Below are 27,703 nucleotides of genomic sequence, written 5' to 3'. Positions count from 1 at the left end.
ACTTGTTTTTTATTTTATTTTACGGAGTATGAAAAAAAAAAGGGTACTTGAATTACACTATACTAGCCATGTCACTATTGATGAATAGCTACAATTTTTTTGGCTTCATGTTCTAGTGATTATTACTTTCATGAATCACAATTGAATGCAATTGCATTCTTTTTGCGTCCATGTTCGTCTATCATCATGATGGAACCCAATTTCACATAAATTTATGCGTTCATGAGCACTGAAAGAGACCCAACAGTTCAGCCAGGAAAGCGACGGACTAAATAATATGGCGAGACCTAACATGTTACAGTCATTATTAACACTACCAACACTTCGATTTACCACAACAGTATCTATACTAAATAGATTCTCAATCAACCTACATTTGGCTAGAGTTTCCACTAATACCCAAAAGAAACCCAAGTACTAGATAAAAAAACTCTTAAAACAACATTTCCTATCACATCAAGCATTAATAGAAGGAAATCGCTCATTTCACCCGCTCCTATGCAAACACATTGCTAAAGTAATCTCAATTGAAAATAATAACACCAAGGTACAGTTAGCAAATTATACACTAATTATTATTAGATATGCAAAAGATAAAAAAGAACTTACAGAGGCCTTGTATTTACAGCGGAATGTCAGTGCTACTACCCAACGGAATCTTGCTGTGTAACTTCATCATCATCTTCATCCATGGCATGATCTGTTTTTCCATTCCCGTCCGCTCGATCATTGTCCTCGGTCTCAGCATCCGACACCGACTCACGCCCTTTTTCTTCTTCGTCGTCGTCTTCGTTGTTGGAGAAACTCTCGGTGTCGGAACCAGAACGAGCAGACGTTTTATCGTCACATCGATCATCACCACCGCCGCCGAACTTTTCCTTCAGATCAGGAGCCACTATTCCGATCATCTCGCAGAGAGCTTCGCGATCGTGTTTCCGTGTAGCCTCGGAAGTCGGGTTACTCTGGCTCTCTGCCACTTGCAAGTTGGATTCGAGAAGGGCAGTTCCAGGAACCGGAGACTCCTCGATCGGAGATTCGTTGTCTCCGTGAGCAGACGGAGCGGTGCTGCAAGCCCAGCTTCCGGCCACTTCCGAGGTCAAAAGATCCGCCGTCCTAATCATCCCTCCGGGCTCCGTATCATCTTCCAAACACTTTCGATTCCCGTTCTCCACCGGGGAGTCTCTAGAGGTTTCAGGGCGGTCCGCTTGAACCCGCGCGTGATGAGCTTCTTCTTCTCCTTCTTCTCTGTCTTCTTCTTCGTCTAGCTGCATTGTGTCTACATTATAAGGGACGTTGTTCTTGTTCAGGTCGGGGATTCCGGGGCTCTCGGTCTCAGGGACCTGCTCGCTGCCGAAGCCATCTCTGTCGGTCATCGGGGCAGTTCCAATGCCATCGATGTCAGAGCCGAAGCCGATCTTTGCGGCACCGCGATCCATCACCGAGCTCGTAAATTCCATCTCTTGGGTGTTTTCAACCGCCTCTAAGCTTCCAGCGTCGCAGTCGTGCTTCTTGGTGGCGCTGGCATCGTCGCTCGAAGTTTCTTCGATCTGAATTATCTCTCGTCTCTGGGCTGAAGTGGCCGAGCCTGTTCTTGCGGTGTTATTCGGAGGATTTTCGGTCGCGTCGTTTTCTCTGCCTCGTGTTACGTTCGTGTCCGTTGCTGGCAAGTTGGTGTTGAGGTCGATATCGATCGATGTATTCTCGTAGTTTTCCTCAGCTTCTAGAGTTCTCTGCATTGCTTTCAACTGTTCCTGCTGTTTCGCAAAGAGTGCCGAGATCTCCTCGGTCGTCGAGTAAAACGCTCTGAGCTGTGTCTCTCTGGCAAAGAAAGCGTAACACAGTCATTATTTAGTAAACTGATATTTTTTTTAAAATAAAGAAGTCATAGAACTATAATCAAGATTATGCTGTGAAAAAAGAGAGCTTACCGGAGCATAATTCTTTCCCTAGCACCTTTTAACCTTTGTTTCTCAGACTCAAGATCCCGCAATGCAGCATTCATTTCGAGTTCTAGGGAAGAAACTTTAGCCCATGCTTCTTCTCGAGCAGCCTGCTAAGCACATTAGGAAATAACTCAGCTTAAAAGGTATGTAAATTGAACGAAGATGGAATATTTATAAAAAGAAATGGCCTTCACGAGCTCTTATTTGTCAAAAACGACAACGAAAAAGGGTTGGGTTCCAGTTCCTACCTTTTCCCTGTCAAGCTCTTGCCTAAACTTTTTCAATTCAAGTTCAAGTTCTTCCACTCTCTGCACCAACGATCATCATATAATGAGAATGGGTTTGTAGGTCAAGAAATGATATTAAGCTTAAACGAACTGAAGAAAGGTAAATACCTTCTTCCCACTTTCAGAGTTCAATTGAACATCACGAACTTGGGTTTCAAGCTGACGGGCTCTATTCTCAGAGACAACTAACTTTTGTCTAGCGTCTTCCTGCAGCCAGAAGGATAAATTAGAAGTCAGAATAATCCCTCTAAGACAGCTCAATAAGGAAGAAGCTTATTCATTAAGATAAAATACAATACCAATTTGGATCTCAAGGTTTCAACCAGTACACATCTTTCTCTCTCCGACTCCTGTGAAGACAAAAAATTAGTGGGCCATCAGTCCTCGGGTTCAATGGAAAATAATAATACACATATTAGTGAGTTCGGTTACAGACAATAAACTGTTGATTCTAACCTGAAGCTTATTGATAACTTCTTGTTGTTCTCTTTCTCGTCTTAAGGCTGCTTCGGATGATCGTTTCAATTCCTCTTGGGCCTCGGACATAGCCCTCTGTACTGCTGCTTTTAAATCTGAAACAGCCTTTTCTCGTTCTTCTCGTCTTTGCTCTCGTTCTTCATCCAGCAGTTCCTTCAGCTCAACTATAGATGCTTTCTGACTACAACATTGAAATCAAATAATCAAAAAGTCTTAACATGTTACTAATTATAATGTTTAGCCTTTATCCTTCAGCAACAAAGGAGTATGCAACTCAAAACTTAAAATTTAGCTCACTTGACAGAGGAATACAATGGCTAAATTGAGAGAGAAAAGAAATCATAAATAATTTCTTATGCCAAGAAATGACACTTAAATGAAATTGTATCCTTCCATATCACTGTAAAGGGGCAGCTGTCAGTGGAAATTAAACAAGGAAATACGATTTCTAGAAACATGTCACCGAGTCTCAAGTTCCTAATAATGCTTTTAATAGTTCGCAATTAATTTGTTCAACAAGAAGAAGCTGATCGTTGCCATCAAGCTTATATACTATTTTACTAACTAAATGTTTTGTTGTTAAGCATCCTTACCTGTTTATTATTTCATCTGCTTCCTTATGTGACTGAACAGAAGCATTCAGTCTCTCTTGAAGGTCTTCAACTAAGTGTTGCTGCTCAGCAGATATTTTATTGATCTCCGTCAGCTCATTTTGTTTCACTTCAAGCAAATCCCCCAACTCTTTGAGTTGGTCAAGGTAAGACTTGGAAACTGATTCTTTGATCTCCTTTATTCCCTAAGAAAATTTGATTCCAGAAAGTAAACATTTATAGCATTTCCAAATAACATTCACCAGAAAAGAAAAATGACTAATCATAATGTCACAATTGTGACATAATGAGGTGAGAGAAAAAGAAGTGGAACCAGGAATGATGACAGGAAAATGTAGTGAAAGGCCAGAGCTCATACATTTTCATGCCGGTCAATGATTGCACGGTTCTCACTTTGCAGTTTATCGATTGTAACACCCTGACTTTCTACTTGCTTTCTTAATTCCTGCCAAGGGAGCATTGGGAAGAATACAGTTATCTTACATGAAATTCTTCAAAGATCATATAAAAAGAAAAACACTTTGAAGACATCATTCAAAAGAAAACTGATGTGAGTCAAAATTTCTCGACTATTTAAACACAACACAAAACACTTCCCAAGACAAAATCACCAGGCAGGCAAATTTACCGTGTTCGATTTCAGTAGCTTCCGAAAATCATCAAGAGATAAAGGGCCCTGTGGACCACCAATCCCAATACCTTTTTGTCTCTTGTTTTCAGTATTTAATTCCTCTGTTCAAAGGCAATAGCCCAGAGACATAAGAGAATAATATTAATCATACGTTAACCTTACGAAAAAAAAACAACAGAATTAATAACATATGCTAGTCATAAAAGTAACAAGCTTATCAATCAGAGTCGAGGTCATCTCAAAACTTATTCTACAATTAGGTAAGCCCATGTGTAACAGGGATTCTCAGATCAGTGGCTGTTTCAACCATGAAAAAGACAACATAATTCAACCACTCGTATACATCCACAAGTTACTAAAAATATGAAGAATTCTATACTAGCAATGTTCAGAGCGTCACTTATAGCACACTAATTTCAACCAAGTAAAGAATAAAATATAAACATAATCCATACCTGCTTTTCTTTTCAGAGCTGAACCATCTGTACTAGCAGTGGAGGCAACTACTTCTCTATACACAAATGCAAGCGCTAATTCTGCTATTATGTGTGGAAACAAAAAACATCAGCATCCGTATTTTATTTTATCATTTGTCCATCAGTATTTGAAAAGTATGATGTAAAGAGAAAAGGTTAACCAAATTCAAATCTGTGGAATATTCTTTACAACGTTTTAACAAATTTGGCGTTAAAGCAGCCGATTTATAAACAGAAAAAAAAAAAAAAAAAAAAAAATTGAGAGCAAGGCAAAGTGACATCACCGTGCTCAGGGGGAGCCACAAATGAAATGATATCTCCATGACGAATCTCAACTTCTTCTTTTTTAAACTTCTTCCAGTTGACGTAGGTCCCATTGGTGCTGCAAGATTCTCGAAAAATCACACAAAAATTCTCTATAAAGAAAAAAAGAAAACTATCCAGAAAAGAATTGGGATAGACAATCTGAGACCTTGTATCTTTCAAAATAACCGCAGTGCGACAACTCGAAGAGTCTTGGGAATGGCAAATAACTGTCTTCCTATAAACCTTGCAATGATTTCCACTAGCCGCGACCGCATCAAGCTGAAATTGCACATCCTCTACCACTCTGCCGATGCAATGCTCATCGGCAGTGAAAATAATGTTTATGCCCTAAATGTGTATTTCCAATCGAACAATTCTCACTCAGATTATATGATTCCAGATTGCACAAATCGCACAAATGACGGATTCTAAATATATTCAGATCTTCAACATCTAACTGGAAATGACTAGAGCAAAATGAAAAATATATATATATATATAGAGAATATATATATATATATATATAGAGAATATATATATATATATATATATATATATATAAAATAATAGTTACAACCTGCTTTCGTTTGCGTGCGTTTTTGGAGATGGCTGTGAAGACACCCCAGACGAGAGGATCGAAGTTGTGGAGAGGCTGAGAGGAGACATTGGCGGCGAGGAGAACCATAACGTCGCACGACTTCGGAGCAATGGCGTCGGGTATTGCCGGCGCTGGCTTCGGAATTCCCGGCTGATTCTGCTCCTCCGCGGCAGCCATGGACGAGGGAAATAAATTTTGGCGGGGATTTTGAAACCCTAATTGCTTCACTTTTCCCTACCCACCCTATTTTGTTGGTTTAATTTTAATTTTTACTAGACAAAGGAAAAAAAGAAAAAAAGAAAAAAAAAAATAGACACATCACACACGACTGAGAAGAAGCTTACAGAGTACGAGACTACTGAATTCGCTGTCTCTCCGGTTCAGTATATCGGTGGGCCCTTTCGGCTAAGCCCTTTTTTTTAAAAGAAGAGATTACAGCAGCAAAAATATTTAATATTTTTTAAATATTATATTTATAATTATATATTTTATTTTTTTCTCGACATGAAAAATACATAATATTACCCTTTAATTACACCATAAATATTTAGGCCATTAAATTTGATGGAAAAATAAGTTTTAGTAGAGAAATTTCATTTTGTAGATTCAAAAGTTATGAAAATATCTCAATTAGACTCACTAGTTCAGAAATATCTAAAATTAAACTTTTGTACCAATTTCACACAAAAATACACTTTCAAGATAATATAACCATCTTCACTTCATTCCCTACTTCTTTTCATCTCTCATTCTCTCTCATTTCCTCTCGTTTTCATCATTTTTCGAGTATGTTGATATAGTTTGTGTAGAAAAAAAAAAAATTGGTAGATTTTGGTCAAAGAACCCGAAATTTAACGTTATTTCCGATGAAATCCGATAGTTTAGGATGAAATTTAAGTACTATTTTCGATGAAATTCAAGCTGAAATTCCGACCGGATCTGGCAGGATCTGGCAAGGTCCAAAATCCGACAGGATCTGGAAGGATCCGATCGGATCCGACAGGCTGCCAGAAATCCGACCGGATCTGGCAGGATCCGACCGGATCCGATAGTGTCCCAAGAAAATGAAAAAATCCGATATTTTTTTTATTTAATGTATTTATGTGATATTTCTTGCAGTTTTGTTGATGGTTAACGGCACATGGGAGAGAAATGAACACTTATACGTGTTCAAAAATGCGTAATATATATGGGTGACAAGATGGGGTGTTGGCATATCGTACTTGAAAGCTTTGAGAACAAGGGATAAAGCAATTTCTTACGTAAGGGGTACGCCAGAAGAATCTTATCAGAAGTTACCATCTTGGTTATACATGTTGGAGCAGAATAATCCAGGGACTCTTACGGCGTTTCTGAAAGATGGCGATAGATTCAAATACGCGTTCTTTTCTATTGGGGCGTGTCGTAGAGGGTTCAAGTCTTGTTGACCAGTCATTTTATTAGACGGTGCATTTTTTAAGGCAAAATACGGTGGACAGTTGCTATGCACAATTACGATGGATGCTAATTCTCAGTTGTATCCACTTGCATTAGGGGTAGTAGGTAGCGAGTGTCAAGCTTCGTAGATTTGGTTTTTGAGAAAGTTGAGAGAAGCTATCGGTGAAGACGTTGAAGAGTTTGTGTTCATATCCGATCGACATGTTAGCATCATACATGGCGTCAAAGTGGTGTTCCCCGGTATCCCTCATGGAACATGCTTCCATCATCTCAAACTAAATGTCCAGCATAAATTCAAGACCGATCATTGTGGCATTGAACTGTATGATGCCGCTTATGCCTTCAATAAGTGGGCTTTCGAAGCTAATTTTCGACAATTGAGGAGAAAAGATGTCGAGATGGCTAAGTATCTCGATGAAGTCGGTTTTGATCGGTGGGCAAGAGCATTTTTCCCTGGAAAACGGTAAAACTAAAACTTTTCCCTTTGTCATAATGACAAGCAATAATGCAGAAAGCTTCAACAATAAGACGAGGAATGCTACAACGTTTCCCATCACCACTTTGCTTGAGTTCATTAGATTCACACTTCAAACGTGGTTTTTTAATCGAGAAGAACTGAGCGAACGGAGTCTCTACAATCCTTTGAAGTAGATCAAGAGCGGTGAATTTTTCTTTCACAATCTTCAACATTCCCGAACCACTATATGTGATTCGACCCGGAAAATTACTCCCATATAGCAACGTCAATTTGTCATAAAACACGAGTTATAACAAGATTAATCACGTAATATATAAAAAATAATTTTAAAAAATCCACTAATAAATTATAAAAAGAAAATAAATATCATTCATTCATTCTTTATACGTAATTCGACCCGGAAAATTACTCTCACATAAAAACGTCAATTTGTCATAAAACACGAATTATAACAACATTAATCACGTAATATATAAAAAAATCATTTAAAAAAATCAACTAATAAATTATATATAAAAAAAAAAACAAATATCATTCATTCATTCTTTATAACCTAATTAATTTTCTTTACTTAAAAACACAACTAAAATCTGAATAAATTAAAAAACACAACTAAAATCTGAAAAAAAAAAAATTAAAAAAACGGCTTCGGGAGGTCGGATCTCGTCGGAGACGGTCGGATCGTCGGATCTCATCGGAGACGGTCGGATCCCGTCTCTTTGAAGACCATCGGATTGTGTCGGATCCCGTCGGATTCCATCGGATTCGGTCGAATCTCGTCGGATCCCGACCGAATCCGATGGGATCCATAAAAAATTCCCAGATTTTTAAAAAAAAATTCACCTATCTTCTATCATTCAAATCAACCCTAAATAACTAATAATCACTCAAATATTCTATCCTATCAATCCTACACTAATCAAACTATGAAAAAACCATTAAAAAACTAACTTTTTTTGTCATTTTGAGGTATGGAAGGTTATGGAAGTTTGAGAGCTTAATGGAGGTCGGATTTATGGTGGTGGGCGTCGGATTTTGTGTGGTGGGCGTCGAAACTCGTCGGATTTAGTGTGGTTTGCGTCGGAATGGGGCTCACGTCGGATTTGGTGTGGTTGGGTGTGGAGAGCAAGTGAGAGAAAGTGAGAGAGTGAGAATGAAAGAGATGGAAAGAGATGGAGATGAGGTTTATTTTGAATTGATGGTATTTTCGTCCAAAATTGGTACAAAAGTCCAATTTTGGATATTTTTTAATTAAAGGGTCTAATTGAGATATTTTCATAACTTTTACTTTTAGGTCTAGAAAATGAAATTTCTCTTTTAGTATCCAATTAAATGAAAAAATAATATTTTTTTGTTTAAAATAATTAAATATTAATTATATATAATGTGTGAAATTTGTTGTAACTAGCCAAGTTTGTCATTCTTATTGAGAGAATAGCCAAAGTTTCATTTTATTAAGCAAATATCTCATATTTTCGGCTCAGACCGTAATGCCCTTGGTAAATTCGCGAATAGGTTAATTTAATTAACCTACTGAAGTGAGTTAGGTTAATTAATTAACTTATTGATTGAATATTAGTTTATGTTCTGATTTTTTTTTAGTAAAATTAATTTACTAAATGATTGAATTCGATATTAGGTTAATTAATTGAATGCTTTGAATATCAACTGACTTAAGTTATGATTTTTGTAATTTTTTTTTGAATTTCAAATCCTTCACGAATCAGTTAATTAATTAACCTAACTTACTCCAGTAGGTTAATTAAATTAACCGATTCGCGAATTTACAAAGTGTCTCTCCTCAATCCCCTCCATCGCCGCCGATTTCCTCTCCGCCGCCAATTCCTCCCCCCCCGCCGATTTTCAAGTCAATCCGAGCCGTCGATTCTCCGGTGAGGTCGAGCATCGCCGCCGTCGGAGCTCGACGGAATCGACGCCGTCTATGGCGGATCTTGACAGCGTCTATGGCGGATCTCGGTGACGACGTTAGGGATCAGCAACGAAGATGGACGACGATTGGCGATGACGCGGCGGCGTGAAATGGATCGACGGCGATCGGCGGCGTGAAGTGGATCGGTGGAGTGAAATGGATGAAGACGAGAACGAGTTTAGGTTTAGGTTTTGGGAAAATCGAGTTTTGCTCTTATATATGAGAGTAATTTAGGTAGTGGAATATTAATTGAGCTATTCACTTAATTTATTCAAACTTGGACTATTCTCCTAATATTGGTAGGTTGATTGGACTAGTATGCTCACTCTCCTATTAAAAAAAAACTTCAAACGAAAAAAATATCTTTCGTAGCTAACATACAAAAGTTAGCAGTTTTTCTTAAAAATAATTAAACATTAATTATATCATTATTAATATACAAAAGTTATTAATTTTTCTTAAAAATAATTAAACATTAATTATATCATTTATAATACAAATTTTTTTGTAATTTTTCTTAAAACTAATTAAGCATTTAACTATATTATTTTACAATACAAAAATATTAACTGTAATTTTTCTTAAAAAAAGAATTAAACATTAATTATATCCTTATAGAATACGAAAAAATTTATGAATAATTTGTCTAAAACTAATTAAACATTAATCGTAATATTTTTTTATCAATGAGGAAATTTTTTTGTCTTGTAATTTATTTTGGATTATAAAATGATATAATTAGTTTTTATTTACTTTTAAGAAAAAAATTAATGATTTTTGTATACAAACGAGGAGAAAGTTTTTTCTTTTGAAGTTTTTTTATATTATATAATTAATATTTAATTAGTTTTAATAAGAAAAAAATTCATTAAATCTGATACTGACATGTGTTTTTTCATCCAACTTAATGTCCTAAGTACGTATGGTGCAACTAAAACGTAACATTATATATTTTTCTCCACCTAGATCTTCTTTGCCGAGGCTCATATTGGTGATTGTTGTTCTTCGTAATCGTCCTCAATTCGCTACGGTTGTCTCGCAGTCAAAGGAAGTCATTGTCATTTAGAGGATCTTTTTGAGATAGTGACAGTTCGGATCCACCTTAATCAAGTGATGCTTAACGAGTCTCCACTTCGCCAATGTCTCACAAGTGAAACAATTGCGGTTTGGGTTGATTACAACTCAAATCTTCATCGGGTTTTAATGGGGTGGTTAAAAAAGAGTGCGGGTTGGTTTGGATGATCGAGTTGTTCGATTTGGCGGTTTTGATGAATACCCCTACTAAAATGTCGGATCGGGGTCGGACTTCTTTTGGGCTTGAAGATAAATGGCCGGTTCGGCCCGGCCCTTTTGATACCTTTACAATATATTGAGGACGTGGGCAATTTGGTCTTCTCGGATTAGAGAGGGATCAAAAATGCAAAAAGTTTCCCTCCCTCGCTATTTCAAATCCAAACCACTACGAAATTGCAGACAGTAAAGGGAAAACGGCGTCGGAGACCCAAGGAAACATGGCGTCGGAGACCCAAAAAGCCCCCGAAAATCAGAAGGGAAATTGGTCATTGAAGAATTTCGAGATCGGAAAGCCTCTCGGCAAAGGAAAATTCGGCCGAGTCTATCTCGTTCGGGAGGTCAAGGTAAAAAAGAAAAAGAAAAAGAAAAAAAGATTCCGATCCTCATTTCAATACTCGGTGTGTTTCTGAACCGAGAAAACGAAGATATATGTATAATGAATTTCGTGGTGGCAGAGCAAGTACGTGGTGGCTTTGAAGGTGATATTCCGGGAGCAAGTGGAGAAGCACTCGATGCTCCACCAGTTGAAGAGGGAAATGGAGATTCAGTCCAGTCTCGACCATCCAAACATCCTCAAACTCTACGGTTGGTTTCACGACATTGACCGAATCTTCTTGATCCTCGAATATGCCTTCCGCGGCGAGCTCTACGGCGAGCTCAAGAAGCTAGGCCGTTTCTCCGAGAACCAAGCCGCCACGGTACACTTAACAAATCCCCCTAATCATTTGGTACTGATTTCTTAATGGTTTATTTAAATGTTCAGTACATAATGAGCCTTGCACAAGCATTGGCGTATTGTCACGAGAAGCACATCATTCACCGCGACATAAAGCCGGAAAATCTGCTCATTGACCACCATGTTAGTATTATGTCTTTCTCACATTGAGTTGGTGAAATTTCGATTCTTTTTTTTTTTTTTTTTTTTTTTTTTTTCTCCTGGTTTGAGACGATTGTGTTCTGATTATGCAGGGTCGGCTTAAAATCGCGGACTTTGGATGGGCGGTTCAGTCGAGGAACAAGAGGACCACGATGTGTGGGACGTTGGACTACTTGGCCCCGGAAATGGTGGAGAACAAAGCTCATGACCACTCCGTCGATAACTGGACTCTGGGCATTCTTTGCTACGAGTTCCTCTACGGCGAACCGCCCTTTGAGGCTGAGAATCAGAAGGACACTTTCAAGAGGTAATTTTTATTATGCCAACAATCACTCTTTGATAATCGATGTGTGTTTATCGAGCGAGTGATTGTGGATGCAGAATAGCAAGAGTTGATTTTTGCTTCCCCACGGTTCCTGAAGTTTCGGTTGAAGCGAAAGATCTCATAAGCAGGGTAAATTATTCTTCTTCTCCTCTTTTTCTTTGACATAGATTTCTTAGTGGGAGATCATATTTTGTTTTTGTTTTTGTTTTTGCAGCTTATAGTGAAGGACTCGTCAAAGAGGCTATCTCTTCAAAACATTTTGGAGCATCCTTGGATAGTCAAGAATGCTGACCCAACTGGCGTCTGCAACACCTAAGCCACCTCTATTATGTTCTATAACATTTTTTTTTTCTTTTCACAATGAAAAGTCTTTTTAGTAGTCTGTTTTGGTGAATCTTTTTTGTATAGTTCTATTGCTTTATTAACTCTGTTGAGTTAAGTTGTAGCTACGCCGCTTTCACCGGAACCAGACTACTCCAGTTTGTATGTTTTGTAATCACTCGGAATATAAAGATCTGACTACTTTTAATGGTCATTTGAATCATGCCCAATATTTTGTTAAAATTAGCAAAGTATCATATGTCCCGTGTAATCCCATGGTACTAGTTCTCCTGCCTAGAGTCGGAATTGGAATGTTTAGTACAATTTGATGGGGGTGACTTCGAATAATTACGATGCCTATTCTCTCTTAACTCTGTATAGACCTCAATTTCAAATTAAACTTGATTCTTCAAAATTACTACTTTATGGATTCAACTAGAATTGAGAATTGATGATTACCTTTCACTTCTATATAAATTCTAAAAAGTGCGCATACAAATAACTTTTCTTTACAAAAATATTTCTTCAGCACATCTAAACGCTAATTCAATTTAAATTATATAAATTGAAATCACATCTACTACGCACCAAACATTGTTTTAGAATACGAATTGGAAATCTTAGATCTACAACTTAAAACTCTCAATTATAATATCTGTAGAAAAACTTTCTGGGAAAAATTTCACTGCTCGGCAAATCAACGCTTCTTGTTAGCAACTTAAGTGTCAGTGTGGATAGCTTCAAACTTCAAAGTCTTGCCTGCTATACATATAATGGTTTTTTTTTTAAAAAAATACCACCTAGCCAGCAAGTGGATTCGCATGTATAGTCACACGATTGAGCCGAATCTCAGCAAGAGGTCGATCTAACGGCCCCGTTTGAGTCTGCAGTGATTCAGAATGCCCGTTAGTATATATCTCAGCAAATAATGATCACCAAATAAAGAGACGGAAACTCTCATAACAAACCTTTTCCATGATGTCCAAAACTTCGAAGCCGTGAATTACTTTGCCAAACACGGTGTATAAACCGTTCAGATGTGGTTGTTTAGCGTAGGTTAAGAAGAACTGGCTTCCGTTCGTGTTTGGTCCACTGTTTGCCATCGACATTGTCCCTCTTGCATTGTGCTGTGAGGAAAAAAAAAAAGGTGAATCAAGAAGAACCAGATTCAAAAATTAGATGATGTTGACAAACCAGACTACTTTTTCAATACAGTGCAGACAGCGGAAATGCGTTAGAGATCAGATCTCAAAAGATGGAAACTTTCAATAGGTCATGAAAGTTTCAGTCTCATGTGTCTCGAAATAGATATACAACCACAAAACCAGACTCAAAATCCATTCTCGTTGTCACACCGGACTACTCTCAAGTCTCGACACAAAACAGTAATGCACTCGAGATCGGAACTTAAACGTAGGAGACTTCATACAAATAGGTCATTACAGTTTCTTCAACTCTATGATAACACGGGCAATGCATTTACAACTCTAGGCTAAGAACAAATCGCACGCCGAGCCTTAATTCCCGTTGAAGTTCTTTTGCAGTCATTGCTATGAACGAGATAAAGAAGGTTGTTAGTTGGTATTACCTTGAGGGACTCTCTAATCTCGTCGTTGAACTTCTTGCCCCAAATGCTGGTCCCACCTTTGCCTGTACCAGTTGGGTCACCACCTTGGATCATGAAACCTTTAATGTTTCTGTGGAATATCGTCCCATCGTAGTAGCCACTACCACATAGAGCCAGAAAGTTCTGTACTTCGTCGTCAATACCACCATTAACAAACATCAAATTCTCAGTATAAACGAGCAAGCGAAAGAGAGAGTGCCAAAATGCTCAATAATATACGATACGAACCTCCGCGGATTTCGGAACCTCGTCGCAGAAGATCTCGCACTTGATGTCGCCCAGATTTGTGTGTAGAGTCACAGACTGAAAAAAGCGATTCTGGTTAATACGATTGTGAACGCAACTAAACCCTAGACAAAAGCAAGAATCGATTTAAGACTAACCATTTTTTTTTTCTTTCCGTCAGCAGATTTTAGGGGACTGCTTGGTCTGAGAGTCTTGCTGTGTGTCGCTTGAGCTGAGAGCTCGCGCTAAATAATTATGAAGAATTAGAAAATATTTTGCCGGGATTGTCACGTCTCTCTCTCTCACAAGCACAACTAACTTAGCCTTCTTTCCAGAGCTCACCAGAGATTTCTAATAAGAATTTTTAATTTTTATGCCCAAAAAAATGCTTTAAATTGATATTTTGAACTCACTAGTTTTGTAGTTGGAATATTATTTACAACTATTTTCACATCCAATTTTCGCCTTTAATTGCTCGCTCATCATTATCATATTATATTATCATTTTGTCTCTCTTTCGCCATTTAATAATCACATCAAAATATATTAACGATATAACAAGTGAAATTTGATCATATCACATTTATACCTAAAAGGTTAAGTTTGTTTAAGAATTTTCTTAGAAGCCACAATCAGTAATTTGTTTTCCCTTAAGTGGTCAGAAAATGGTACCTCAAATATTGAAAAAAAAACCACAAGTGGAAGTATCAATATACATTATATAAGATCTAATTTCTTTATGCTTATTTTTGTTACGTGCAATGCTATACATGATCCAAGGTATATATAGTTTATACTATTTTTTAGATCAACAATAAAGAACACACGTGACAATAAACGGACAAACTCGTAATTCCACAATCACTAAAAAATTCTCGAAAAACAAAAACAATAGGTCAAACAACACTCTTATTATTATCATCTTCGCCCGAAGATGGGTCTCATAATCTCTATCACCTTAACAAAACAAAGAAAATGAGCTATGAGTCATTCACAAAGAGGGTTATGTTGCTCGTCGATTTGTTGGAGGAGAGGTGTCCATGACTCGTCGAGTCATTTGTAGAGATGTGTTTATCCCTTATCTAGTCCTTTGCGGATAAGTGTTCTCGCTAAATCATTCGCGGAGAAGTGTCAATCGCTTGTTGATTCGTTAGTGGAGAGGTGTCAATTGCTTGTCAAGTCGTTCATGAAGAGGTATCTATTGCTCATAGTCATTCGCTGAGAGGTGTATATCGTTCGCAAAGAGGTGTCCATCTCTCATCGAGTCTTTCACGGAGAAGTGTTTGTCGCCCATGGAACTGCGTGGAGAGATGTGTCTCGCTGGTCGAGTTGTTTGCAAAGAGGCAAGTCATTTGTTGCTCGTTAAGGCATTTGCAGAGAGGTGTATATCTTTTTGGCTCATTTCGTTTACTTGAAGTGACCAAGTTTGTCTCTATCGCCGTTAGTCAAAACTCCATAGTCGGATCTGTTGGCTCAAAGCCGACATTCGGGAAGCCCCTTCAACTGCCCTCGCTTGCAAGCCTCAACCGCCGAGACCCGTGAATGCCATTTTTAATGGTGTTGTTTTATGTTGGAATGTTGTTTTTCACCTTATTGAAGATAAGGCTTGCCTAATAAACACCATGAGCGTAGCTGAATCAACTTTCAGTCACGCAAATTTGAGTAAAAATATGATAAATAAATGTAATTCACACTTCTGAGTAACTTAGCTTCTTATCAAAACTAGGTATTTCTCATGCCATATGGTAAATAAGGATAACAGGTTACAGACTTTGTGGTGCAGTACAATTGTGCTTCTCATGCCATATTGAGCAAAGCTAAAAGTTGCTCAAATTCGGACGCAAAGTACGTATCTTTAGCAGAAAAATCAAAACTTCCTCAAATTAATCATTGCCCTTGTGTATGGATAGTATTTCACACGTTTATTTTCGTATCTTTCTTCATGTATAGAATAAAAATTAAAAAAAATAAAAAAAAACACTCATCATCAGTCACCCATCCTGAAGCATCTCCGAGTGGACGTGCATGCATGATGAGGTACAATACTTGTAGCTGTAGCGATGGAACGGCACTTTGCCAGCCAATGAGACACCGCAACAAGCGCAAACAACGTCAGAGCCTGATTGGTCACCACTCACTGTTGTCGCTGCCATTCTTCTCTCCGCCGCCGCCGCTCTCTTTTCCCTCTCGTCTGCTTGTTTTCTCCTCAGTTCCTCCTGATGATCGCAAAACACAACAGACAAGATTGTTATGGCCAGTTTGGTATTTCCACTTTTGACCCCCCCGCGTTCTCGTCAATCTTCCGTTCGAAATCAGAGTTTTGTGCGACTTGACTTTAATGATTCTTGTATTTAATTTTACTGGCAACACAGCTGATGCCGATGATTGCAAAAGCTACAACAATACCAAACTGGCACTTGTCCTCGTTAGTTTGAGTATGAAGTGTATTTATACACACACACACGCACTCGGGCGCGAGGGAGAGAGCTTTGAGAGATGTAAAGGGTTTGTTTGCAAGAAGATTTAAGCTCACCTCTTTAGAAAGTCGCAACATAGAAGGTTGAGGTTGCCCTTTAACAGGTGCTGAAGAAGAAGAAGTCCCCTGAGCTTGTGATGCTTTTGTCGCTTTCTCTAATTCCGCAGCCTCGGCCTGCAAATTCCCAACATTATTTGTTTAAAGATAAGGACCTGAATTTAAATGGAGGAAATAAAGTATGCAAGATAACGAAATTTTAATGAAACAATGCCAAATTTTTGTTTTATACACGCACCTGGGCTTTCTTTTCCTTTGTTTTACGAAGCTTCTTCAATTCCTTTGCTCTTGCTTTCCTCTTGGCGTCTTTTTCTGCCTGAGAAATCATCCAAAAGAGAATAGCTAATATGTTAACATTTGAAAAAAACATAAATCACAACCATAGTAATTGTATTTGTACCAGCAACATCAGGTGTTCTATATTTTGATTAAATAAAACAACTAAATCTTGCTTTAAAAAAAAATTAAGTCAGTAACAAGAAGATTGCTCACGATTGATGGTTAAAATGTGAAGACAATAAGCCTAGTAAGCATTCCATCATACTTTTGTTTAGTAAATTCACACTTCTGGTATAAAAATAAAAATAAAAAAATAAAAAAAGCAACATAGCTTTATGGACGTCACAGTAATATTTATCCATTCAGTACAATCTCAAACGGCCATAATCGTATCCTAGTATCCATGCATAAATAACGAAGATCCTGTAGACTTATCTGGGAACTCCCAAAGTCTGAGTTATTAACATTCATTTTTTTATAACCGTGGTGTTTGGGTTGGACCTGACTAAATTCCACGAGGCCCTGGCATTATCGACCGGGAGACTAACCCAGTGGCCCCAATTGTTAAGTCCAGGGGGAATCGAACTGGGGTCTTTTAAGGTCTCAAGAATCACCCTTACCACTAGACCAACCCTTTGGGGTTAAGTTATTAACATTCATAAAAAAACCAGCAACAAGGATACACAAAAGATACCTGTTTAACTGCCTGAGATTCCTCCATCTCTTTTGTCAATGCACTAGGTACTTTAGCAGCATGCCAATCCCACGTATCCAGGTTTAAGGCCATGAATCGTCTGAAAGTATTTCTGACCTCTTTGTCACTTGTCAGCATGTATGGAGTCCGACCCCTTTCGTCCATGGTGCAAGGATCAAGACCCTGCTCCAACAATTCCAAAACCTCTTCGGCGTTGTTAGACCGTGCAGCTTCATGTAATGGGGTGGCCGAACATGTTTCCCCGCTTTCAGCCTCACATGGTAAAGAGGCTTCGCTTTGAACTTTATCACTGGGATGCTTATTCAAATTCTCATCAATTGATTCATTGATCGTTATCTCTTTGCAAGCTGTTTCGCTTCCATTGCTTGCAGGCACTTCGCTATATAGAGGAAGAGAATCACTTGCAGCACTTGAAGGTATCTCGTTCTCGTCTACTTCGTGGGTAATTTGAGTCAGTTGACTGTAAAGCCGTCGAGCCTCTTTCAGTGTAGGCCTTCGAACGGTTAATGGAATGTGGCGGACAGCACAATGGGTATGGCTAAAGCAAGGTTTTCCACCGCTGAAAAGTAGTTGACGGCTGTTGGAAGCAGCATTTACAAAAACACAAGAGGAAGCATCAAAATAAGGCTTCCAAGCTGCGAGCAGTTCTTGAATTTCCTATACATTAGCCAAGTTTTCGCAAATTAAGAGATAAACTAAAAATACAATTTCCGGGCTGCTAAATAATTCTCCTAAACATGGGTCCTGTAGTCGAAAACTCAAAGCTGTAATCAGTACCTTTTTCAACGCAAGCTCGTTGTATCTCCGAAGTGAGGCTCCAGCAGAATGAGCAACCCTGCCACTTGCATCATTTGAAGACTGTTTCTTTCCCGCCTTAGCCCTCACAACATATCTAAAAATGACCAAAATGAAATCTGTCAGCAAATCTAAAAACCAAGTTCCAATTAGTAAAGATATCCTTCAAAGACTAAAGAATGAAAGGGCTACACTGGCCAATGTCAAGTTGGACATTAATTTTGGAGAGTGAAAATGTCAGCCAAAACTAAATAAAGAATGTGCAGCCCAAACTACATTCCATGAAAAAGCTTATTCAATTTGGCAGATATGTGAAAAGGCTAAACAGGAAAAAGAAAAAACAACCGACCAACCTGTGAAACGTTTTGTGAGCCACGACGGAGTTACCATCAAACACACAGCCTGCAAAATGACCACCGCTCACCAGCAACAAAACCCTGAAACGCGTACCGTCCCTCGGCTCGGAAACAAAACCCTTAAGCCTATCAACAACATCCTTCTCCTTCAAACCCGGTACAATCTCACCGGCGCCTGAAAACCCTCCTTTATCGTTATCGAACGTCAGATCTGCAGACTCATCTGTAACCAAACACTTCCACACCGAGACTCTCTCGCCCGTCGGAAGCAGTATGAACAACTTTTGCTTAGGAGCCCCGGCCAAAAACTTTCGGGGATGAACTTCTTTCTCAGCCTCGTCTTCGGATCCTGATATACTTGAAACGTCGAAGTCTTTGAACGAATCAGGTGTAAGTTCGTCAAAATCATCTTCCTTCACGATATTCTTTCCAGCAATACTCAACTTAACCTATTGCATATTATGTAAAATTCAAACACGATGATACTCACAATCAATGCTATTCAAGATGATGAGAAAAATTGAGGTTACAAAACAAGCTTAACAACAGGGAATCGAATTCACGTTGGTTCCTAATGCAAAATTTGTAAATTCGAACATGATGATCCTCGACTTCATGACAAAAAATAAATAAATTTGAACAAACAATTTTTTCTCTATAAAATTTAACCAATTTGACTCTCAATTTTATAATACTTATTCCCAATCAATACGATTTCAGATGATAAGAAAATTGAAGTTCCGAAACAATATTAACAAAAATGAATCGAGATATTACGTTGAATCGATGAATATCGCACTTGAAATGCGAGCGCTGGTCTTGGAGCGAATCGAACTCGGATTTGCAGATGTTGCAGGTCAGCCTCGGTGCAGCGACGGCGTTTTGGGAGCGATTTTCCGACTCGGCCTCTTCACTGAGCGATTCGAGAGCGGTGGTTTTGGAGGGCTCGGGCGGTGCTTCCAAGGTTATATAATGCGGAGAAGGAATGAGGGCACACGAGTCGAAGAAATTTTCCGACACTTCGAAGATTGAACGGTGTCGTTTCTCGGTCTTCGCGGTCGAGGAAGAAGGCTCTGACTGAACCGCCATAGCTTTCTTTGGCTCAGAACTCAAGACGACGATAAGCTTTCGGCTTTTGAGTTGGACTATATGGACTTCGAAAGTCTCGTTTGGGATTCAGCACAATAATCCTGTTTCGGGTTTAATCAAAATGCCTGCTTAACGATTTTATATTAGATTGTTATAAAAACAAAAATAAGTATTTCATTCTATAAACAAATTACCCTTTGTACTCGAAATTATATTTTTAATTCTAGGAATTTAATCAATTTAATTTCATGATACTGCTTTTAAGTTGTACTTAAACCCTTTTACCATATTGTGCGTTTGAATATTTTCAATTTATTTAAATTTTCATGATCAGCCGGGTTTATTAATAACTTTTAGGTCGAAAAAATTATAAATAAAAAAGTATGTTTAAGTATGCTCTTGTAGTTTGTCTAGTGACCAAATATGCTTTTTGTATGAGTTTTGATTCAAATTGGTAGTTTTAGAAATTTGAGAATTAATCGGGTTATGTAGAATTTCTAACTTAAATCGGTAATTATATCATATCCTTTATTTTATTTTACGGAAATGTGATGCTAGATATAATGATAGAAATGTTTTGAAAAATTAACTGGTGATTTGAAATTTACGTATTGTCATTTTTATTTTTTACACATGAAAACAAAATTGGGAAAGACGTTCTATCTAGTGTAAGCACGTAGACAATTTAAAATTTAAAATTACGTAACAAAAATTCGTCTAAGCCTAAATAATTATTAAACAAAAGATTACATATTCATCTCACTGATGAGAGCATGTACCGGGATGCCACACATGACCAAAACATGCCTTGAAAAGATGAGCATTTAAGAAATCATTACAAGTCACAAATTGAAATCACAAATAATGGTCACAGTTATGATCAACTTTAATCAAGAGGTGCTCTTAGAATCCAAAATTATATATACTCGATCTAGAAGCATTTGTTTATAGCTATATATATATATATATATATATATATATATATATATATATATGTTTAAATACTTCTATTTTAGAAGATGGCAAGTATAATCAGTGAAAAACAGTAAACACCACAAATAAAATTCAGCTCTCATGATTTTTGCTCACTTGATAGTTGAATCTAGCATCAATCCTGCACTGTGAGTGACAAAATAATCTTCGCTTGAGAATCAATGGAACTCAGGGCTCATGTATAGTTGGAATGGTATAATAGTAATATACATCCTTCAAGTCATGGCATGAACCTCAAGGGTAGGTGCTCACGTACTAACTATATTAATTGGACAATGTTTCACAATCAAGTATATATAATTATGATAATTTTGATAGTGCAATCTTGGGAGTTTAGTGGAATATCACCAAGATTTAACAAATTAAAAGAAAAATAGGAAACCTTATATACACTCAAATTCATGTTCATCTTTGTTTTGAGTTATTATGTCGATAGTGAGCTAGTTGGCTATGATGAAATGAATTAGAATATTCTTGTTCTGAATATGTATTTATATTGATTACAAGCTCAAAACTTTGGTTTCATGGAACACTTTTATATTTTATAAAAGAAGCTTTAACATATAAAAATATTAATAGTTAAGTAGCATGAAAAATGTCACTTGGATTTGAATGTGCTTATTGTAGGCGGGTGTAACCCTAAGTCGTTAAAAAACTATAATAAAAGGGGTTAGGCATAGAGGAACAATCGTCCAACTCCCTTGTATGCTGAAGTCAAATTTTCTCTCTGTGCTTGAGAAAGTTTTTACTTTTACACTTCTCGTGAAGAGAAAATTATTCTGACTCACTCGTTGGATTAATCTGTGAACAAAAGTGTTGATTCACGCCTTTGTCTTAATTAATTCAGAGAAAGACTAGCAAGACTTTCTGTCGATCCATCTTGAAGATCTCGAGGATCATGAAGAACAAACTAAAAACTGTGTTAGACGCCTGAAAATTAAAATAGCGGGATTATATGCAAGTCCTTATAATCTGTGTTCTTATGAGAGTTTTGATATTTAGCCACACTATAGTCATGATAGTATAGAAGATCAAGAACCTGTGTGAAACGTGTTTTTCTGGATTATAAAAATACTTATTATAAAATTTATGCATTTAACACGTTTTATGTTTCGTGAGACTTTTATAATTTATGAATTATCAACAGCTCGATGATAAGTGTGATTAATTTACAGTTATTAATGCCTTTTGAGCAAGAATCGATACCTGTTGATAACTGTTTTGATGTTATATTGTTTTTTTTAGCAAAATTTCAAGTCTTTGAGCTAAAAAAAAGTGTTTCGATCTTAATAAAGCCAATGGAAAGCATTTTTCGGCACATTAGAGACATTTTGGAAGTCATGGGGCATCAAAACAACAAATTGGTGCGCGCGTTAGAAAAGAGAGGTTCAACGCGGCGCACTTTAAAAGCCAATTTTAGAGTATACAGCACGGTGCGCCGCGCCATTATCAAAATTTTTAAAGCGGAGCTTCGCGCCAAACAAGTGGCCGGATGCGCCAATTCACAAGTCTTTTTGTGTATTTTTGCCCTTTGGATGATATCCAAGAGTCCAAATGCTTTAAACATATCCCATATACTCTTAATTTATATGATTTTGAACATTACACTTGACATGAAATTCGGAATAAGTTTTGGGCATTGAAATCTAAGGAAGCCCATTGAGAATTATGAGCTTTTGGATTGAAGAAGAAGAATAAAGAGAGGAGCTTGTGACAGCTACCTCCATCGTCATTATTTATACACTCATTCATTAGTTTTACTCTTCTCTCGTTCTCTTTTTTTTTTAAATACTTATTTTAGTTTAACTTGTTGAGTTGGATTTAGACTCATGTGATGTTTTGATGAATTGTATTTGGATATTTGAAACTACTCAGTGTTGATTTGGGTTAGATTTAGATTAATGTTATCCATTATTGTTGATTTGAGTTTGTGGATTTGGAATTGGAACTTTGATATTGATTGTTGATTTGTTATTGAATTGAAGTTTCATGTCTTCATTTCTTATATCCTTTGATGTTTTTACTTATTTCAATTTTGATTTTGTTTAATAAAAGTAATGCTGAGCTAAATTCTTAAAAGGGGAGATGACTAAACTTGTGCTTATGGAAGGAAGTGGAATTCACTTCCATAGAACACGGAATTTTGTGCTTGACTGGAAGGAGTTATTAGTGTTGACCTGAATTTCACTCATTATAGAAGGGAATTTTCATTCCATTGGTGGAAATTTTTATTTTCATACATAAAAAATAATAATTAAAATAAATACTTTTATAAAGGATTAAATGTAGTGTTTTTTACATAAAGACTAAAATGTAAAGTGAGAAAATTGAGAGTAATTTAGTTTTTTAAACTCATAAAATCTTACAAACTATATACTACATTTATATATTAAAATTACCTATTAAAACTATATTACAAACTATATATGAAGAAGAACAAAAAAAAAGTGGAGAAAACGATAATTTTTACTAAATTTGTATATTAAAAATACATACTAAAATTATATATGAAAATTAAATTAGAAATTTTATAATAAAACAAGTATATATTAATATTTTATGAGAGTTATAGTAGTTAAAGAGGGTAGGAGAATAAATTATATGAGAAAATTGTGAGGAAATTATGTGATCAAGGGTGATATTTATAGGATAAGAAAAATGAGGGGTTAAAAAATAAAGAATAAAACAAAGGCTGAAATCAACAAAAACAATTTGAAGGAACATTTCCGTACCATTTCCCTTGATTTCCGCCGGTCAACGGAAGAAATAATTCCCTTCATGCATTGTCAGTGGAAAGAAATTTCCATTCCTATAAATTGGCCAGAAGGAATGGAATTTCACCCTATTTTCATTCCAAATACCCAAGTTTAGGTGAGGTGTAGTCATGTAATTTAGTTCGGTTGTTAAATCATATAGGAGTGTGCTTGCATGTGGATGTGGTACTCAAGGGAATTAATTTTAGAGTGATATATTTTCTTAGAGTAGCTAACTAAAAAAGGACCCCTAGACTTGTTTAAGCACCTAGAGGATAATCAAGTGTGCTCAATCCGTTCGCTTACATTTCGACCTAGATCTAGATAGACTAGGCGGTTTGTGTAGTTGCCCGTATATCCTTAGCAAATGCAATTGTTTGTTTTAATAAAATTTAAGTCAAAAGATGTAAGTTCGTCAAACAATTAGACCCGTTTATACTCGAGATAGATTAAGTGGTATTCAAGAGGGAATTAGCATACTAGGTTTTCCCAAATTAAAGTCGTGATAAACCCGTAGAACTGACCGACGCCGATGAAATCGTGCCCCTTTTGCTTCTTCTTATCGTTGGACAAAAAAAAAATGTTACCTTCTTTTTTTCTTTGCAAGTTTGATTGTATAACCCCGATGGTAATTTTGTGACTTCTGTCCTACATTTTCGATGTCGATAAAAGACGTACAAAGTGAAATTTGGCCGCAATCATTTTTTTGTTAATTGTTGACGTTCATAAATTGAATAATTTATGCTATAAAATATTTGTTTAAAGTACGAAGTAGCTAATTCAAACTAAATGTTTAGTAAAATAGCAAAAGTTTTATAAATTAGTGATGTCTAACCACTTATAGTGTAAAAATATTGATATACTTTTAATTTTTGGGTGAACCTGTTTTTTCAAAATTTTCAAAATAATTAATTTAGGTGTCCAAAATTTTAATCCATTATTTTTTTACACTTTTTATATATACCAAATAGTTTAAAAACTAATTCCATCATAAAAAATAGGCAACAAATTTTCAAAAAATTTAATCATACCTTTAATTTTGTTAATCTAGTTCCAAAACACACAAACAAGTTACCTGATTTCAGTCAAGGTACATGTTTTAAAAAAAAATTGATCGTGCCTTCAAAATATTCAATCCGCCATCTAAATTGGCAACAAAATGTTTGAAGTCTAGTAATATGCAACGAGAAGGCAACGAAATGTCAAAATATTTAATCAGCTTTCAAAATATTTAATCAACTCTTCTATGAACTAGAAGAAGAAGAAAAAAAAAAAAAAAAAAAAAGGCAGTGATGGTGACGGTGATGACGATCGATGGCGAAGCCATCCAAAGACTATGACCAACTCTAAGACCAATCGCTTCAAAAACCCTATTCGACGAAGAAACACAATCTCATCGCGATCTTCGCTTTTATCCTCCTCGTCCTGGCCGTCGCCGGCGCGTTAGTCGCCATACCCTAACCATAAACTCCACACCCAAATCACTCTCCACGATCGGCTCAGCCGACTCAGCGATTCGACTATTCTGCAGTGTGACTCGCCGCCTAACTCGTGCATCGCGGCTATGGAGGCCTCCGATCCGTCGCTGAGCTCCGATCCCGAATCGATCCTCCGTCGCGCGTTCAGAATCCCTCGTGGTGAGATCGCGATTTTCTCTTCGTCGCTCGAGCCTGTCGGCGACGCGGCAATCAGCGTCTAGCGAGATCTGATGGACGACGCGCAGAGCCGAGTTTGGATGCCTAGCGATGTGAGGGTATTTTTGGAGGTTTTATTAAAATTTACACTATTTTGTCTCAACTTAAAAAAAATTAACTATTTTACCATGAACAAACTTAAAAATAGCTAGATAGCAACATCATTCTTGTTTAAATGACGTTTCCTATTTTATGCATGCATGTATATATGTATGTGTATTAACCAATGTAAGGGTTTTTTTAATGCTATTAATTCCATCAGTGGGTCTATTACTAATTTCCATTATTAGTGAATTTATGAAGCTAAAGCATGATTGTGAATTTGTGATGTCGAGTCTTCATTTTTAGTTTTTTTTTTTTTTTTTAATATTGAAGAGAGGACTCTGGCCATGATTTTCTCATGCATGACATGTTCAATTCAGTCTTCCATTCAATTTAATATTCTTATTACCTTAAACAACTCAAACCATGAGGATTTCAAATTACGTGTGGGGTCAACGACCGCAAATTATGCTTTGGATTTGCACAATGTTAAGTTACGTGTAGAGATCATAAATTATTAGCTGTAGCAATTTTTCGGCGATTCATTCAAATAAGTATAAGCCCCGTATATTTTCTTTTCTTTCCTTTGACCAGCATTGTAAAAGCTCGTTTTATTTATTTTATTTCCAGTTTGAAATGCCCTGTAAGTTAAACTAATAAGTTCAGTGCAGATTACAAGCTAAAACACAAGCACCAGTTGAATTGTACGCACAAGTCCAACACATTAACATTAATAATGTCGGGTTCTAGAAAGATCGAATAATTAAACTTACAGCCAAAAAATTTCAAATGAATAAAGTGGGGGCCAGATATGGAGAGAGAAAAAGAGAATGGGGACCACTCGTATCCACGTGGGCTCACAGTCCATTGCGACAAAAATCTATGCAAAAACCCGGATTCCAATCACTACCCACCGACACTGTCCACCATAAGGAAACTTGATGCGAAGCACGCGATAAAACACCCAATAATATCAATAAATAAAAAGTAAACCACTAAATTGATAAGGAAATAGAGTACTGGAAAGTGGAAAGAAGCTGAACCAATTAAGAAAAGCATCAACAAGAAGTTCACTGCCATTGCTGCTAAAATCTGCAGCAAACCAAGCTCATAGTCGTAGAAGTACACCACTCCATCAATGAAATTATGGAATAAATTAAATCAAACAAAAGACATCTTTTTTTTCCCCTTCTAATAACAAACCCAAAACAAACAAAAAAACGACATATATAAAAACAAAACGACGTAAAAAAAAACACTAGCGAATTTACGACATCAACACCATTGCCATCACCACAAACAACGCCGGCACCGGAGCAAGCGCTCCGGCGCCATTGGGCGCCGTACTGTCAGCTGCATCCGCGCCAGGCCCTCCCGCCGGCGATCCATCCGGAGAATCCATCGGCGGCGCCGGAGGCGAATCCGCGAGCGGCGACGGAGCAGAGGCCGGAGTCGGAGGAAGCACCGGTTCCGGCGCCGGAGCAGCAACCGGCTCTCCCGCCGGCGCAGGTGCCGGAGCCTTTCCGAAAAGCTCGAACGGAAGGAGCACACTGTCGACGGAGAAGATGACGAACGGCGGTGAGTCGACCACGGTGTCGGCGAGCCTCGAGGGACCGACTCCGGTGTGGAGAGTGACGTCATCCCCAGCGGTGGTGACGGTGATACCGTACTTCCCCGAGCCGCCGGTGGCGAGCGTGGAGAGCGAGCCCTTGGTGGTCTTGAGAGTCCCCTTGGGAGTGTAGGAAGGAAGAGAATGGTAGAGAAGAAGCGAAACTGTCTCGGCGCTGGTGAGCTTCGTCAGATCTGGAACATCTTCGGCCTTGAACGCCTCGTCGTTCGGAGCGAACACCGTTAGTCCCTTCTCCATCGCCGCCGAGTAGGTCTTAACGACTCCGGTGGAGGCGATCAAAGAGGCGAACGTTTTACATCCAGCTTTCTCGAGCAACGCCGTTACATTAACGTCGGAAGCCGACGGAGCCGGAGCCGTTAAGATCCCCGGCGCGAGGATCGGCTGGCTGATCTCGAGCACGGAGATATTGTACGGAATCTGCTTGACCGACTTGGTGTAGGACGAGTCGAGCTTGGATCCCGGCGCGGCTGAGCCGAAGCCGACTTTGCCGCCCTTCAAGTCGGTGATGTTGACGAAGCCGAGCTTCCCAGGGGCATTTCCGGTAGTTTGGTAAAGAGTGGTGGTTAGGGTTGAGCCTTCGGGGATTTTGTGGAGTTTTTGCGGGTCGTAGTAGTCGAGGACAATGTGGAGGCTGAGAACGCTCTTGATGACTGAGAGAGGCTTCTTTGCGATTGCGTCCATTTCCGAGTTGGTCAACGCGAGGACGGTGATTGTTTGCCGGCTGTTGACCTCGTCGGCGAGTCTGGTTTTGGTGAGGTAGTCGCTGAACTCGCTGTACTCCGGGAAGTCCTTCAGCATCGCCGTGATGTTGTGGCCGGAGACGACGGCGCTCATGGCCGCCAGTACGAAGACCAGCTGTAACGCGCTCATTATGAGTGGCTTTCTTTGAGAGAGAGAGAGACTGTGTGCTATGTTGTGCTGTGTGAGGACAGTGTCAGAGAGAGAGGAGAGAAAGGGAATAAAAGGAAAAGAAAGGTATTGG

General features: G+C 38.0%; 5 protein-coding genes across 8 annotated transcripts; 1 reads left to right on the top strand and 4 right to left on the bottom strand.

Moving 5' to 3' along the window:
* Positions 1–205: 205 nt before the first annotated feature.
* LOC149400458 (SMAD/FHA domain-containing protein) lies at positions 206–5,712 on the bottom strand. 3 transcript variants are annotated; one of them, XM_089612056.1, is made up of 13 exons: positions 5,309–5,712; positions 4,898–5,079; positions 4,710–4,807; positions 4,405–4,488; positions 3,947–4,050; positions 3,677–3,763; positions 3,301–3,503; positions 2,687–2,888; positions 2,530–2,580; positions 2,339–2,437; positions 2,192–2,251; positions 1,929–2,050; positions 206–1,818 (listed from the first exon to the last, which is right to left on the bottom strand). In XM_089612056.1, the coding sequence occupies exons 1-13, from the start codon at positions 5,504–5,506 to the stop codon at positions 645–647; spliced, it is 2,664 nt and encodes an 887-aa protein (XP_089468182.1). In that variant the 5' UTR covers positions 5,507–5,712; the 3' UTR covers positions 206–644. The 3 variants fall into 3 exon arrangements, with proteins under 3 accessions (XP_089468182.1, XP_089468181.1, XP_089468183.1); XM_089612055.1 differs by having other exon boundaries at positions 1,929–2,053; positions 4,405–4,485; XM_089612057.1 differs by having other exon boundaries at positions 4,405–4,485.
* A 4,862-nt stretch (positions 5,713–10,574) lies between these two features.
* On the top strand, positions 10,575–12,338 carry LOC149400457 (serine/threonine-protein kinase Aurora-3-like). The gene is made up of 6 exons (XM_089612301.1): positions 10,575–10,811; positions 10,923–11,165; positions 11,231–11,326; positions 11,437–11,651; positions 11,726–11,798; positions 11,884–12,338. The coding sequence occupies exons 1-6, from the start codon at positions 10,686–10,688 to the stop codon at positions 11,983–11,985; spliced, it is 855 nt and encodes a 284-aa protein (XP_089468427.1). The 5' UTR covers positions 10,575–10,685; the 3' UTR covers positions 11,986–12,338.
* An 87-nt stretch (positions 12,339–12,425) lies between these two features.
* LOC149400456 (Cyclophilin-like peptidyl-prolyl cis-trans isomerase family protein) lies at positions 12,426–14,240 on the bottom strand. Its single transcript, XM_089612300.1, has 5 exons — positions 14,001–14,240; positions 13,846–13,920; positions 13,579–13,740; positions 12,959–13,117; positions 12,426–12,874 (listed from the first exon to the last, which is right to left on the bottom strand). The coding sequence occupies exons 1-5, from the start codon at positions 14,001–14,003 to the stop codon at positions 12,791–12,793; spliced, it is 483 nt and encodes a 160-aa protein (XP_089468426.1). The 5' UTR covers positions 14,004–14,240; the 3' UTR covers positions 12,426–12,790.
* Positions 14,241–15,696: 1,456 nt separating this feature from the next.
* Positions 15,697–19,711, bottom strand: LOC149400455 (zinc finger protein-like protein). 2 transcript variants are annotated; one of them, XM_089611109.1, is made up of 7 exons: positions 19,298–19,711; positions 18,518–18,969; positions 18,147–18,261; positions 17,349–18,026; positions 16,614–16,691; positions 16,376–16,492; positions 15,697–16,058 (listed from the first exon to the last, which is right to left on the bottom strand). In XM_089611109.1, the coding sequence occupies exons 1-7, from the start codon at positions 19,607–19,609 to the stop codon at positions 15,834–15,836; spliced, it is 1,977 nt and encodes a 658-aa protein (XP_089467235.1). In that variant the 5' UTR covers positions 19,610–19,711; the 3' UTR covers positions 15,697–15,833. The 2 variants fall into 2 exon arrangements, with proteins under 2 accessions (XP_089467235.1, XP_089467236.1); XM_089611110.1 differs by having other exon boundaries at positions 16,009–16,252.
* Positions 19,712–26,049: 6,338 nt separating this feature from the next.
* FLA8 (FASCICLIN-like arabinogalactan protein 8) lies at positions 26,050–27,703 on the bottom strand. The gene has a single exon (XM_089611111.1). It carries the CDS (start codon positions 27,589–27,591, stop codon positions 26,359–26,361), a length of 1,233 nt encoding a protein of 410 aa, XP_089467237.1. The 5' UTR covers positions 27,592–27,703; the 3' UTR covers positions 26,050–26,358.

This window comes from Urtica dioica, chromosome 4, assembly GCF_054948205.1.
Source record: "Urtica dioica subsp. dioica isolate 48M chromosome 4, U.dioica_male_clone48M_v1_H2, whole genome shotgun sequence".
Classification (NCBI taxonomy): Eukaryota; Viridiplantae; Streptophyta; class Magnoliopsida; order Rosales; family Urticaceae; genus Urtica; species Urtica dioica.
Note: the sequence above shows the minus strand (reverse complement) of the source record. Positions and strands in the feature narration are given on the sequence as shown.

Bases quoted from the DNA above. Each gene is read 5' to 3' on its own strand.
- LOC149400458 (XM_089612056.1), bottom strand. From the start codon at position 5,506: ATGGCTGCCGCGGAGGAGCAGAATCAGCCGGGAATTCCGAAGCCAGCG. The intron at 4,489-4,709 runs GTGATGTCACTT...CACACATAATAG, and splicing joins TGTGGCTCCCCCTGAGCACG to CAGAATTAGCGCTTGCATTT. The intron at 3,764-3,946 runs GTAAATTTGCCT...CTCCCTTGGCAG, and splicing joins AGCTACTGAAATCGAACACG to GAATTAAGAAAGCAAGTAGA.
- LOC149400457 (XM_089612301.1), top strand. From the start codon at position 10,686: ATGGCGTCGGAGACCCAAAAAGCCCCCGAAAATCAGAAGGGAAATTGG. The intron at 10,812-10,922 runs GTAAAAAAGAAA...TCGTGGTGGCAG, and splicing joins ATCTCGTTCGGGAGGTCAAG to AGCAAGTACGTGGTGGCTTT. The intron at 11,799-11,883 runs GTAAATTATTCT...TTGTTTTTGCAG, and splicing joins CGAAAGATCTCATAAGCAGG to CTTATAGTGAAGGACTCGTC.
- LOC149400456 (XM_089612300.1), bottom strand. The intron at 13,741-13,845 runs GTTCGTATCGTA...GACGAAGTACAG, and splicing joins AGGTTCCGAAATCCGCGGAG to AACTTTCTGGCTCTATGTGG. The intron at 12,875-12,958 runs GTTTGTTATGAG...GAATCACTGCAG, and splicing joins TTTTGGACATCATGGAAAAG to ACTCAAACGGGGCCGTTAGA.
- LOC149400455 (XM_089611109.1), bottom strand. From the start codon at position 19,609: ATGGCGGTTCAGTCAGAGCCTTCTTCCTCGACCGCGAAGACCGAGAAA. The intron at 18,970-19,297 runs GTAATATCTCGA...AATATGCAATAG, and splicing joins GCGATATTCATCGATTCAAC to GTTAAGTTGAGTATTGCTGG. The intron at 16,692-17,348 runs GTATCTTTTGTG...ATGATTTCTCAG, and splicing joins AATCTCAGGCAGTTAAACAG to GCAGAAAAAGACGCCAAGAG.
- FLA8 (XM_089611111.1), bottom strand. From the start codon at position 27,591: ATGAGCGCGTTACAGCTGGTCTTCGTACTGGCGGCCATGAGCGCCGTC.